The 13,620-nt window shown below is 44.9% G+C and overlaps 1 protein-coding gene across 1 annotated transcript in view; it reads right to left on the bottom strand.

Annotated features, from left to right (window-relative positions):
• Positions 1-2,527: 2,527 nt before the first annotated feature.
• DOC2A (double C2 domain alpha) overlaps positions 2,528-13,620 on the bottom strand; it is an 82,241-nt gene continuing 71,148 nt past the window's right edge. Inside the window, exons 8-10 of the mRNA XM_040356119.1 lie at positions 8,597-8,678; positions 7,873-7,969; positions 2,528-6,244 (exon numbers count right to left, since the gene is read on the bottom strand). Of these exons, the coding sequence (XP_040212053.1) occupies positions 6,108-6,244; positions 7,873-7,969; positions 8,597-8,678 (316 nt within the window). The 3' untranslated portion in view covers positions 2,528-6,107. The remainder of the gene's footprint in view (positions 6,245-7,872; positions 7,970-8,596; positions 8,679-13,620) is intronic.

The raw sequence follows: 13,620 nt of genomic DNA, 5'->3' as shown, positions 1-13,620 counted from the left end.
CTACCACTCGTTACCCACATTTGGAGTGTTCTTCTACTACACTTCTGTTTGATAGCAACCTGCAGCCACTCATTACCGACCTTTGGCTTGTTTGCTGACTACCATTCTGCTTATCTGCTACTGGACCACGGCTTGCTCACCTCCTGGTGGGGCATTTCTGAGGACAGGGACCTGGTACTAACATGCAGCAAAATCCACCCCATCATCGGGGAGCACTAGTTAACACTGGTTAGTACTTAGACCCCGTACCTCAGATGAGCCCCTGTCATCCGCCAGAGTGACCTGTTTCTGAACTTATCAGGCTGGTTAGTGGGTGCCCCACTACTGCTATAGCTACTGACCTCCAAGCCTAATTTCAGATCCTGACACCTGCTGAATACCTCTGGACGAGTTGAAATGTGAACCAGATCTTTTCATCCAACATTAGTACCTGACCTCACAAATGGGAAAATATTCCTACAGACACTCCAAAATCTTGTGGAAAGCCTTTCCAGAAGAGCAGAGGCTGTTATAGCCACACATAGAGATGACTCCCTATTAATGCCCATGGTTTTGGAATGAGATGGGCAACAAGCCCACAAAGGTCATGTAGTGTCTTGATCAAAATAATCTAGGGGCCAAATGGCCACAAATTTCCTCAGACACTCCCCAAAGTCTTGTGGAAAGCCTTCCCAGAAGAATGGAGGTTTTTGCTATGAAGGGGAGAGTGAACTCCATATTAATGCCTATGGTTTTGGAATGGGATAGGCAACAAGCCTACATAGGTTTGATGGTCAGATGGTGCCTTGGCCAAAATAATCTCTTGGCCAAATGGGCACAGATTCCCGCAGATACTCCACAAAGTATTGTGGAAAGCCTTCCCAGAAGAATGGAGGTTGTTGCCACAAAGGAAGTAGAGGGTTACCCCCATAATAATGCCCATAATTTTGGAATGGGATAGGCAACAAGCCTACATAGTGTTGTAACATTAATATGTATGTGTGTAGGTATGTATGGCACAATATATTGTATTGCATTACCTTATTGACCAGGAATTCAGTTGAACTGTCCAAGCCAGCTGAATTGTAACATATCAAAGGTACAGAAGACCCTTAGATGTGTTAATCTTATCTAAGACTACCTAGGTGTGTGAGATGGCCTGGTAACCTCAAAAGGGTAAATTGCTTACATACATAAGGAAGTATTTATTGATATTTAGGTGTTAGTATGATGACTTTAAATTATGTTGTTCCGCAGCAACACACCAGGCTCTCCAGAGAGTGCATTTATTTGATTTTCAATACAGAACAAAGTCCAAATTCCACAGATGATACAAATCCAACAGAGTAATTCAAAGTCTCATCTTTTCCTAGACCTGTGCCATATTCATACAGAGTGACAAGACTGACTGAATGCCAGCTTGAATGTCTCAAATACTGGTCTCACACTGGAGGGAGGGGTTCTTCCAGGTCAACCAAATGTTTCCCTGAATGAATACCCCCTCAAGTCTAATTACCATCAATAAATACTTCCTTATGTATGTAAGCAATTTACCCTTTGAGGTTACCAGGCCATCTCACACACCTAGGTAGTCTTAGATAAGATTAACACATCAAAGGGTCTTCTGTACCTTTGATATGTTAGAATTCAGCTGGCTTGGACAGTTCAACTAAATTCCTGGTCAATACGGTAATGCAATAAAATATATTTCGCCATACATACCTACACATACATATTAATATTACAACACATAGGTGTGATGGTCAGGTGGTGTCTTGGCAAAAATAATCTCTTGGGCCAAACCGCACTCATCATTTCTTACGTACAGGTGTCACAGGGACAGGAAGTGAGAAAAAATCATCCCAATGAGAGAAATTACAAGCTTCAGTAAAACAAACCTTTTCTGTTTTAAGAAATACCTAAATAGAAAATGCCTTTAAAATTAAGGGATACCCATGAGCTACCAACACTGTGTCCACCATAAAAAGAAACATTATGCCCACTCCTGAAATCACCTGTCTCTGTGGCAGAAGCATTTCCTCCTTTTGCTGTAAAATTTTAACATAGAAGCCCTCTAATGGACCTTGGTGCAATGTCAACCCATTGGAGATACAAGCCTTTACTGCTAGGCCACTGTTTGCTTCTACTGGCAGAAGCTGCCTATGAAAAACAGTAAGGGTAAAAGGGATTGGCCTAATTCTAAGCAGAAGTCAGGGAACAATTGAGACAACTATCTGGAAATTAAGGTAAGCTTGTATCTCATTGGTTAAAAAGCATTAAAAACGAAATTATTCCCTTTGGGAAGTAAGGTTTATGGTGGGTCATATTGTCCTACTGAGGTACCATTGTGTAACATGGAATCGCGTATTACTATCTTAAAGATTTATCTGTTGGGTTGGGTTTGACCTCCCGTAGGGTCTCCACTGCTGTCCAGGCCACCTCAGAGAGGAGATCTGTCCCACCTCCCAGTCTTTTGAGTCATCGGCCTTTGCAAAAGACCAAGTTCTTCATTTTGGAACACATAAGAAGGGGATTATAGAAAACAGGATTTAAAGTGGGGATTTTTTAATTCTACGTCTACATCTAAACCATCTGAGATTGGGCACACAGGTGAGTGCGTGTCCCGTACATGGCTTTATAATTACTGCATAGTAAATCGTAGGAACAAGGTAATTCGTACAACGTGTTTTCCATGTGACGGATGGAGATGCCAGCATACAAATACTGATCATCAGCATAAGTGTTTACTTTGGTGCCTGAGGCCTTAATACCAGCGTGTGCTTGTAGTAAAAAATATTGATTCTGTGCAAGCTTTTTTTTTAGAGTTTTGTACATTAATACTGATAAGGAACTACATACTTGCTAAATTTTTCATAAATTTGTTCAGCCATTCTTGTAATTAACACACTCCTGCCACGCTGAGTAGTCAATGTGGGCACACCGGTACTGACCATTGGAACTACCCGTGTCACTTGTCCAAGGACCGGACTATGAAACAGTCTCATAGTCCACAGAGAAGTGTATAAACACCTCTCCTTTAGGCTCCCGATGCTTGAAACAACTTAGATCGACAGTACTGTGCAGTTGAATGAGCTTGACTGCATTCCACTGCACTCTCTGTCTTTCTGCTGTGTGGGGTATCGAGGGAATAAAATTATAGAGCGCAGTGCAGCAAAACGGAAATAATTATTGTAATAATAAATAGGTCCCAACGTCGGCCTTTAGAACAATGTCATGTGTCAGCCTCGCTTTGTTTCTGATATGATAAAGCGCCTCAAACAAGCTTGACAGATCACTTACAGATTAGCCGTACTGAGCCGCCATGGGAGCTGGCTGCAATGGGGCCCTCGTTAAATCCAATTTATAAATGCAAATCACAGATAATTAGAAAAGAAAAGGGGAAGCTGGCTAATCCGCTCCAAAGAGCATGCTGTAGAGCTGGAATGATAAGAGTGGGGCCAAAGAGGAAGACGGGGCCTCAGAGATTAGAACATTAGCTCTTGCTTCATCTGAGGTGGAATAATATTAGGTTTACATTTAGATACACTGGTGACAGGAGGCTGCTAATTGCTACCTTGCTTTGTTCTGGATAAAAATGGAGATTTGTTACCCCCCTACGTGGCAGTTTCAGGATATATCTATATGTGGAAAGCAGTTTAATCCCTGCTGGGTTTAAAGCAGGTCTAGTCACTTTCATAATACTACAAAACCACCTCGGGGGCATTCATGATAAAAAAAAAAAAAAAAAAGGATTCGGTAAAAAAGGGAGCAGTTTTTGCCACCGGACTATTTTGGAAATAACTGAATATGTTTGCCGATGTATTGGGTTGGCCATAGTGGAGCCACCTTGCAAAGCATTGACAATGTGTGTTGCCCATAGAGTAGCTATGTTGAGCACTGGCAGATGTGTTGACATGTTGGCTTGGCTGTACTGTACCAGATTGGCAGCGTTTGTTGATGTGTTGGGTTGGCCATAGTGGAGCCACCTTGCAAAGCATTGACAATGTGTGTTGCCCATAAAGTAGCTATGTTGAGCACTGGCAGATTTGTTGACATGTTGGCTTGGCTGTACTGTACCAGATTGACAGCGTTTGTTGATGTGTTGGGTTGGCCATAGTGGAGCCACCTTGCAAAGCATTGACAATGTGCATTTCCCATAGAGTAGTAAAAAGCAGTAATTTTTTGTTAAGCACTGGCAGATGTGTGGCATGTTGGCTTGGCTGTACTGTACCAGATTGGCAGTGTTTGTTGATGTGTTGGGTGGGCCACAGTACAGCCATGTTGTGCCACGTCAACAATGTGTGTTGATGTATTGGCCATAACACAACGATATTGAGGACTGACAGGTGTTTTAGCATGTTGGTTTGACCATTGTACAGCTGTGCTGTATGAGATTGGCAGCGTTTGTTGATGTGTTGGGTGGGCCAAAGCTGAGCCATCTTGTGCTGCATCAACAATGTGTGTTAATGTGCCGGCCATAAAGCAGCCATGTTGGGCACTGGCAGGTGAGATGATGTGTTGGCTTGGCCATTGCACAGCTGTGTTGTATTAGATTGGCAGTGCACATTGATGTATTAGTTGGCTAAATCAAAACCATGTTGTGTTGCATTGAAAAACTGTGTGGATGTGTTGCTTTGGCCATACTGCCCTTACACAGGGCACTGTGTTGTCTTGTTGGGTTGATGGTTTGGGGTGGCTACACAAAAGCCATGTTATGCTGCATTGATAGCATGTGCTGTGTTGGCTGTTGAGTGGTCACTTGAACATAACTGACTATATGTTGATGCATTAGGTTGGCCATAGAACAGCTATGTTGCATCAGTTTAGCAGTGTATGTTGATGTCTTTATTGGCTATAGAGGAGCTATGCTAGGCATAGCAGACTATGTATGTGTTGACTAGTTGCGTTGGCCATAGAACAGTTAAAATTTGCTATGGATATTGGTAGGTTGGGCTTTTCCATAGTTTAGCAATGTTGTGCCGGATTGACAATATGTTTTAATATGTTGGAATGGCCACCAAACAACCCTCTTGTGTTGAGTAGACAACATGTATGTGTGTTGCATTGACTATACAGCAGCCATGTGATGCATAACTGACACTATGGGGTACATTTATAAAGCAGTCACTGATGGTGAACTAATAATTGTCATTTCAAACTCATGCAACCTGAAGATTCACTTGCAGTGAAAGTTTGGTGAATGTAGATTCACCGCTTTAAAAAGACACCCCTATATATATTGATCGCTTAGTTTGGCCATAAAGAAGCTATGCAAGGCAATACTGAAAATGCATGTTGACTGGTTGCATTGGCTATAGAAGTGTTATTTTCCACAATGGGCATTGATGGGTTTGATTGAACATAGAGCTGCCATGTTTCGCAATGGATGTTGTTGTGTTGAATTGAACAAAGAGCAGCCATGTTTCAAAGTGGATGGTGATGGGTTGAATTGAACAAAGAGCAGCCATTTTCGCAATGGATGTTGATGGGTTGGATTGTTCGTAGAGTACCCATGTTTTGCAATAGATTATAATAGGTTGGGTTGACCCTAGAGCAGTCGTGTTTCTCAATGGATGTTGATGGGTTGGGTTTACCATAGAGCAGTTATGTTTTACAATGGATGGTATTGGGTTGGATTGATCATAGAGCAGCCATGTTCCACAATGGATGTTGATGGTTTGGGTTGAAAGTAAAGAAGCCATGTTTTTGCAATTGATGTTGAAGTGTTAACCATAGTGCTGCCATCTTGTTTTAAATAGACAATGTGTGCTGTATGTTGAATTAGGTATAGAGCAGCTAAGAGTGTACATTGTTTTGTACAACTGGACTGATATTCCCAACCTTATGGATAAATTCCTTTTACTGGCTGGGAGTATCCCGTCTAAAGACGGCGTAACGGAAAAGGGCTTGAGAAGAAATGGATATCTTCTTATAGCATAGACAATGAACATGCCCATCCCTCAAAAAGTCATGAGGCTCCCAGCGTCGGCCATCTTGTATAATCCCGCGCCATGAAATTGTCACCTCATAGACAGAAATGCGTTGAGTGATGTGGGTGCGCAAGTGTGTGTTGCCTGCTCTCTGCCCTTGTTCTTCGGCTGTCTCCGGCTTCGGACAATAGGCATTCCTCAGTCGGTGTAGGTGGATCCCGGGAGCTCGCTGGTGAGCGTGTGCCAGTGCTCTGCCCTCTGATTGGTGGAAGAGAGACACTCCATCCAGTGCTTTAGACACTCCCCTTTGGAGTTTACGCTAAGGGTCACTCCCCCTGTAAGAAAAACAGTGTGAGGGGTTCATCACAACCTGGTGGGGATTGGTGGATTGACTTATCAGGGAAGGCTTCAGAAACCTTTTCACAAGGAACACGAAAACTGGGACATTTGTGGTCATGTGGCCATAGAAATACAAATGCTGGTATATGCAGGCCTATTTGAAGATGACCCATACATTAAACTTTGCTACCGTGTTTGATGGCAGGGTTAAAAAAGAACAAGGGAAAGACTGGAATGTTTTGCTTTCTTTGATAAAATACTCCTCTGTCTCCTCCAATGATTTTCACAAAAGCAGATGCTCAAACATTTAGTCACATGATCGCTGCTGAAAGAGCAGGCAAGGCAATCTACACTTCCATCCTCCCCTTCATCAGGGATCATCTGATAAAATGTCTAGGCAGTGATGACGAACCTTGGCACCCCAGATGTTTTGGAACTACATTTCCCATGATGCTCCAGTACACTGCAGAGGGCATGAGCATCATGGGAAATGGAGTTCCAAAACATCAGGAGTGCCAAGGTTGGCCATCACTGGTCTAAGGTTTTGGTTATTTGAGCAGCACATAAGGATGCATGAAGCTGCACCTTGAATCTTGTATCGTTCCTTATTTTTCCATCTCACCAAGACTCATGGAATAGTGGTCTATTATAATAATAACAAACATTTGACTATAAGTCACCTTCAATAAGGCATTGCATAATGTAGTGATAATTTACACAGTGCAATATAATGAGTGAATAACCATATGAGAAGTGGCAGACAAAAACTTGCCCTTTTGTGGCTCCTAACACACAACCTAGATCAGCCATTGTCAACCAAGGTTCCTCCAGGAGAAGCTAGGGGTTCCTCCAACTGTGGCTAAATGACCTCCCATTTGATGATGCCTGCATAGTTCCAGGTCCAATGCCACTTGGCAGAGTGGTATGACTGCAAGAATATCATTCTGGCCAGTAAAGGGGGGGGGGGGGTATTGTTCCCACTTACCACCACCAATGTAGGGGGCATTCTTCCCACTTACCACCAATGTAGGGGGCATTCTTCCCACTTACCACCAATGTAGGGGGCATTCTACCCACTACCATTGTAGGGGGCATACTTCCCACTTACCACCGCCAATGTAGGGGGCATTCTTCCCACTTACCACCACCAATGTAGGGGGCATTCTTCCCACTTAACACCACCAATGTAAGGGGCATTCTTCTCACTTACCACCCCCAATATAGGGGGCATTCTTCTCACTTACCACTACCAATGTAAGGGGCATTCTTCCCACTTACCACCCCCAATGTAGGGGGCATTCTTCCCACTGACCACCACCAATGTAGGGCGCATTCTTCCCACTGACCACCACTAATGTAGGGGGCATTCTTACCACTTACCACCACCAATGTAAGGGGCATTCTCCCAATGAGCCCCAATGCACTAATCTTATTGGGGTTCTTTGAGATCTGAAAATTATTTCAAGGGTTCCTCTGGGGTAAAAAGGTTGAGAAAGGCTGGTCTAGGTGAATCTGTCTAGCTTCAGAAGGAGTCACTGCTTGCGAGATAGTATGCCTTTTCATGAAGGAATTTAACTTCTCTTCAGATTCCTGTTAATGAGTTAATATTACTATCATTTCCTACCTATGAAGTCATTGGATTTTCCCAAGTCATAATCCCACACCGTCACCTCCAGGCTTCTCTTCTGGAGCTCCAGCAGTCCGATTTTATAGAAAAATTCCTGGTCAATCAGAAAAGGAGATCATGTGATCCGGACCAGTTAGACAGCAAGGACAAATGTAATCCCCACCCACAGGCATACTTTTTTAAACCCCACCCACAAGGAGCCTCATACTTCCCTTGATGTCCCTGATGATTCCTACAAACATGAAAATTCTGTAAGCTTAGCTCTGCACTATTTCTATAGAAAATTCTGCGGAAAGAATGATATTTTGGAAGGGTAAGAGCTGCGATATAAATAGTTCTTTTAAAATAGGACTGGGTGTGTTCCCAAATGTCATGGGATCCAGTGCTGGGTCTTACTCACTGGTTTCACCCGAAGTGCCAATGGCGCGACCAATCAGGAGACAGATCCCCTGATTGGAGACAAATTAAAGAAAAAAATGTTCCATTGATGTGACCAATAAGTAGATCAAACATACAGTATAAAGAATACGTTGAAATTGTTATTTATTACTAATATCTTAAAACACATTCAATAGTAAGGGAATTCTTCCCACCGACCGCCAATGTTTTTTTTTGCCTGGGTAAACTAGAGTCCTGCTTTAAACTGCAATAATGACTTTGGGGTGGACTCTGCCTTTTGTAATACAGGATGTTACATACCCCCCCCCCCCCCCCTTTTTACCTCATTAAATTCTGGGTTCAGAGTTTTCTTCTTCACAGTTGTTTTGTGCTTGGACTTTTTCTCCACATCCGGTTTCAAGTATCTGAAGAAGGAAGACGGGACTGGTCAGATCCGGGATTTAGTGGTGTTAAATTTTCATACATTTCTAAACTAAACACAAAGTACAGGTAAGAGCAGCCTTACCATTTCTGAAATGAGAGATCTGCCTGTGTTCTAATGTACAGTTGCAAGAAAAAGTATGTGAATCCTTTTGGAATGATATGAATTTATGCACAATTTGTGCAGAAATCCATATCATTCCAAAAGGGTTCACATACTTTTTCATGCAACTGTAGAACAACAACAACACACAACCTGGGGATACAAAACAATGCCCTGGCCTCCGATCTGCCAAATGGACAGCCCTGACCTACAGAGCGTTTTGTAGTACATCATGCATTCTGCACATTGCCCCCTCTCCCCAGTCTCCTGCACATCTGTCTCCTCTACCCCCTTGGGGAGCCGATCTACAGCTAAAAATACATCACCTTCCTCCCCCGGGGGACATGGCTGACACCTGCGCACCGAATGCTCATAGAGAGATCCGCCAGACCGAAATATTTTTTTTTGGGATACACTCCTGGCTGTAGGGACCGCAAATGAAGATTGGGGGATGGCCCCTTCCTGTTCCAACATGACTGTGCACCAGTGCACAAAGAAAGGTCCATAAAGACATGGATGAGCGAGTTTGGGGTGGAGGAACTTGACTGACCTACCCAGAGTCCTGACCTCAACCCGATAGAACACCTTTGAGATGAATTAGAGCAGAGACTGCGAGCCAGGCCTTCTCGTCCAACATCAGTGCCCTGACCTCACAAATGCTCTTCTGGAAGAATGGTCAAACATCCCCATAGACACACTCCTAAACCTTGTGGACGGCCTTCCCAGAAGAGTTGAAGCTGTTATAGCTGCAAAGGGTGGGGCCAACTCAATATTGAACCCTACGGACTAAGACTGTGATGCCATTAAAGTTCATGTGTGTAAAGGCAGGTGTCCCAATACTTTTGACAATGTAGTGTATCATTTTTGGGGTATTAAGAGTCAATTTGTGCAAAAAAAAAAAGCAAATTTTACCGTGTGTGTGTGTGTGAAATAATAATAACATTGCCCCTGTAGAGAAGGGGTTAATGTGATCCATAGGAGTCTATTTATAGCTTTCACCCTTATGCCTTGTACACACGGTCGGACTTTTGACCGTGCAAAAGTCTGCCGCGAGTCTGTCGGAAGTCCGACGGAAAGATAGAGAACGGGAGGCAGTGAGGGGATCGGGTTGTGGAGCGCGCAGTGCGCTACTTATACCCATGTATGTATGCCGGTTATCGACCCCGCTAATCCCCATCTCCCACCGCCGCAGTCATTAATGCATCTCGGTTGCAAGATTCCTATTTAATACAATCCTGACACGTCCGGGGGCTGCGAGTGTCAGCAGAGGGAGCGCGGCACGGCGAGGAGAGCGCAGCCTTTATTATGGAAATAGGGAAATGTCAATATTTCCATCTCAGGATTAGGATTCTCAGCGCCGAGAAATGACGCCCTTCAGGCAGGAGTATTGATGTATGGGAATGGAAGGTGAGGGGGCGCTAATTACCGTGACACACTAAGAAAGAAACAAGGGGGGCTCCAATAAAGGTGACACACGGGGGGTAGTGAGGGAATGCCGATGGATTTGACATTGAGAAAAAAATAAGAATGAGCTAATGAATGTGAGAGGGGAGATGGGGGTGAAGTGGTGTGTGCAACTCTGACATCTGAGAGGATTGTGGTGACATGTAAGGAGGCAAGGGGGGCACCAATTAATGTGACACGCGGTAAAGGGGGTGCCATACACAGCAAAGAGGACCCAATTATTGTGACACAAAGCAAAGGGGGTACCATACACAGCAAGGAGGACCCAATTAATGTGACACAAGTCAAAGGGGGGTGCCAATAAATGTAACACAGGGCAAAGAGGGGAGACATACAGCAAGGGAGGTGGGGAGGGGACGTTAATGAACATGACACATTTCACAGGGGCACTAATGAGTGTTTCAAGCAGGCAGCTGGAGGGAGACTAATGGGCCAGGGGTGCCGAGGGGACACTAATCAACGTGGCACACAATGTGTGTGGCAAAGGGGACACTAATGAGTGTTACACACACAGAGAGAGGAGAGGTGCCAGTTATCCTGACAGACTGGAAACTGAGGGGGACTCTAATGAAGGTGACACAGGGAACTAAGGAGACACACAGGGAACTGAGGGGACATTAATGAAGGAGATACACAGGGAACTAAGGAGACACACAGGGAACCGAGGGGACACTAATGAAGGAGACACACAGAGAACTGAGGGGACACCAATGAAGGAGACACACAGGGAATTGAGAAGACTCAAATGAAAGAGACACACAGGAACTGAGGGGACAGTAATGAAGGGGGCACCTAGAGAACGGAGGGGACACTAATGAAAGTGACACACAGGGAACTAAGGTAACACTAATGAGGGAAATACACAATGCAAGTTGCAAAGGGGACACAGATGACTGTTGCGCACGCAGAGAGACAAGGGATGCCAATTATCCCAACAGACTGGAAACTGAGGGGACAGTAATGAAGGTGACACAGGGAGCTGAGGGGACAGTAATGAAGGTGACACACAGGGAACTGAGGGGACAGTAATAAAGGTGACACAGGGAACTGAGGGAATACTAATGAAGGTGACACCCAGGGAACTGAGGGGACATTAATAAAGGTGACACAGGAAACTGAGGGAATACTAATGAAGGTGACACCCAGGGAACTGGGAGGACTTTAATGATAGTGGCAAAGGGAACTGAGGAGACACTAATAAAGGAGACGCACAGGGAACTAAGGTTTTTCGAGTGTTATTCGAGCGTTTTATGAGCGTTATTCGAGCGAAGCCTCATCTGCAATCCCAATGTGCTGGTAAAGCACCGCTAAGACCCTAACGTTTTAAGGCGTTTTTTCAGTGCCTCAGTGTGAAAGGGCAAGGCGTTTTTACAGCGCTTTCAATTCATTTCAATGGAGAGGGGCGTTTTTGGGGCGTTTTTTTCAGCGCCCAAAAGCTGCCCCAAAGATGCTGCTTGCAGGACTCAGTGTGAAAGGGTCCATTGAGATGCATGGAGAGCGTTTTATGAGCGTTTTAATAGCGCTATTTTTAACGCTAAAACACTGTAAAAACGCTTCAGTGTGAAAGGGGTCTAAGGGAACAGTAATGAAGGTGACACAGAGAACCATGGGGACACTAAGAAAGGTGACACAGAGGGAACTGAGAGGACATTATTGAAGGAGATACAGAGAACTCAGGGGACACAAAGGAGACACACAGGGAACTGAGGGGACAGTAATGAAGGTGACACACGGGAAACTGAGGGGTCAGTAATGAAGTTAATACAGGGAACTGAGAGGACACTAATGAAGGCGACACACAGGGAACTGAGGGGACATTAATGAAGGTGACACACAAGGAAATGAGGGGACATGAATGAAGGTGACTGAGAGGACTTTAATAAAGGAGACACAGGGAACAGAGAGGACTCTAATAAAGGAGACACACAGGGAACTGAGAGGACTCTAATAAAGGAGACACACAGGGAACTGAGAGGACTCTAATAAAGGAGACACACAGGGAGCTGAGAGGACTCTAATAAAGGGGACACAGGGAACTGAGAGGACTTTAATAAAGGAGACACACAGAAAACTGAGAGGCCTCTAATAAAGGGGACACACAGGGAACTGAGAGGACTTTAATAAAGGAGACACACAGAAAACTGAGAGGACTCTAATAAAGGGGACACACAGGGAACTGAGAGGCCTTTAATAAAGAAGACACACAGGAAACTGAGACGACTCTAATAAAGGGGACACACAGGGAACTGAGGGGACTCTAATAAAGGAGACACACAGGGAACTGAGAGAACTTTAATAAAGGAGACACACAGGGAACTGAGAGGACTCTAATAAAGGGGACACACAGGGAACTGAGGGGACATTAATGAATATGACACACAGGGAACTGAGAGGACTATAATAAAGGGGACACACAGGGAACTGAGAGAACTTTAATAAAGGAGACACACAGGAAACTGAGAGGCCTCTAATAAAGGGGACACACAGGGAACTGAGGGGACATTAATGAAGATGACACACAGGGAACTGAGAGGACTATAATAAAGGGGACACGCAGGGAACTGAGAGAACTTTAATAAAGGAGACACACAGGAAACTGAGAGGCCTCTAATAAAGGGGACACACAGGGAACTGAGGGGACATTAATGAAGATGACACACAGGGAACTGAGAGGACTATAATAAAGGGGACACGCAGGGAACTGAGAGAACTTTAATAAAGGAGACACACAGGAAACTGAGAGGCCTCTAATAAAGGTGACACACAGGGAACTGAGAGGACTCTAATAAAGGGGACACACAGGGAACTAAGAGGACTCTAATAAAGGAGACACACAGGGAACTGAGAGGACTCTAATAAAGGAGACACACAGGGAAATGAGAGGACTCTAATAAAGGAGACACACAGGGAACTGATAATTGATTGCCCCCTCCTCCTCCATCTGGCCTCTGGCAGCCTCGTATTGCAGGGAAGCCCCCCAGGGAGCCGTACCCTCCACCCCATGTGTGTGAGAACTCTGCGGCCGGAACGGCTGCATCTAAAAATAAATGTGTGGCAGAGAGAGAGATGGGAGCGGAGCGTCCGCAGAGAGCGTCATTCGCACGCTATGCCGCGTTCCCAGCGTCACGTGACTCCCAGGTGCCGCACATCATGATCCGGGGATGGGGGGGATGGGGGACCACCAACACTGCAATTAACTCCATGAGTAACCGGGATGAGTCAGTGACTCCGACCCTCACCGCCACCTCATACGGGATGATCTCCGCTCACCGCCCGTTCATCTATTACCACCTGCCGCGCTCTGAAAGAGGAGCCAACCTCTCACTGATACAGGCGCGGGTCCGCCCGCACAGCGCTCC

This window comes from Rana temporaria, chromosome 6, assembly GCF_905171775.1.
Source record: "Rana temporaria chromosome 6, aRanTem1.1, whole genome shotgun sequence".
NCBI lineage: Eukaryota > Metazoa > Chordata > Amphibia > Anura > Ranidae > Rana > Rana temporaria.
The sequence above is the reverse complement of the archived record's forward strand: the minus strand, read 5'-3'. Positions and strand labels throughout refer to the sequence as shown.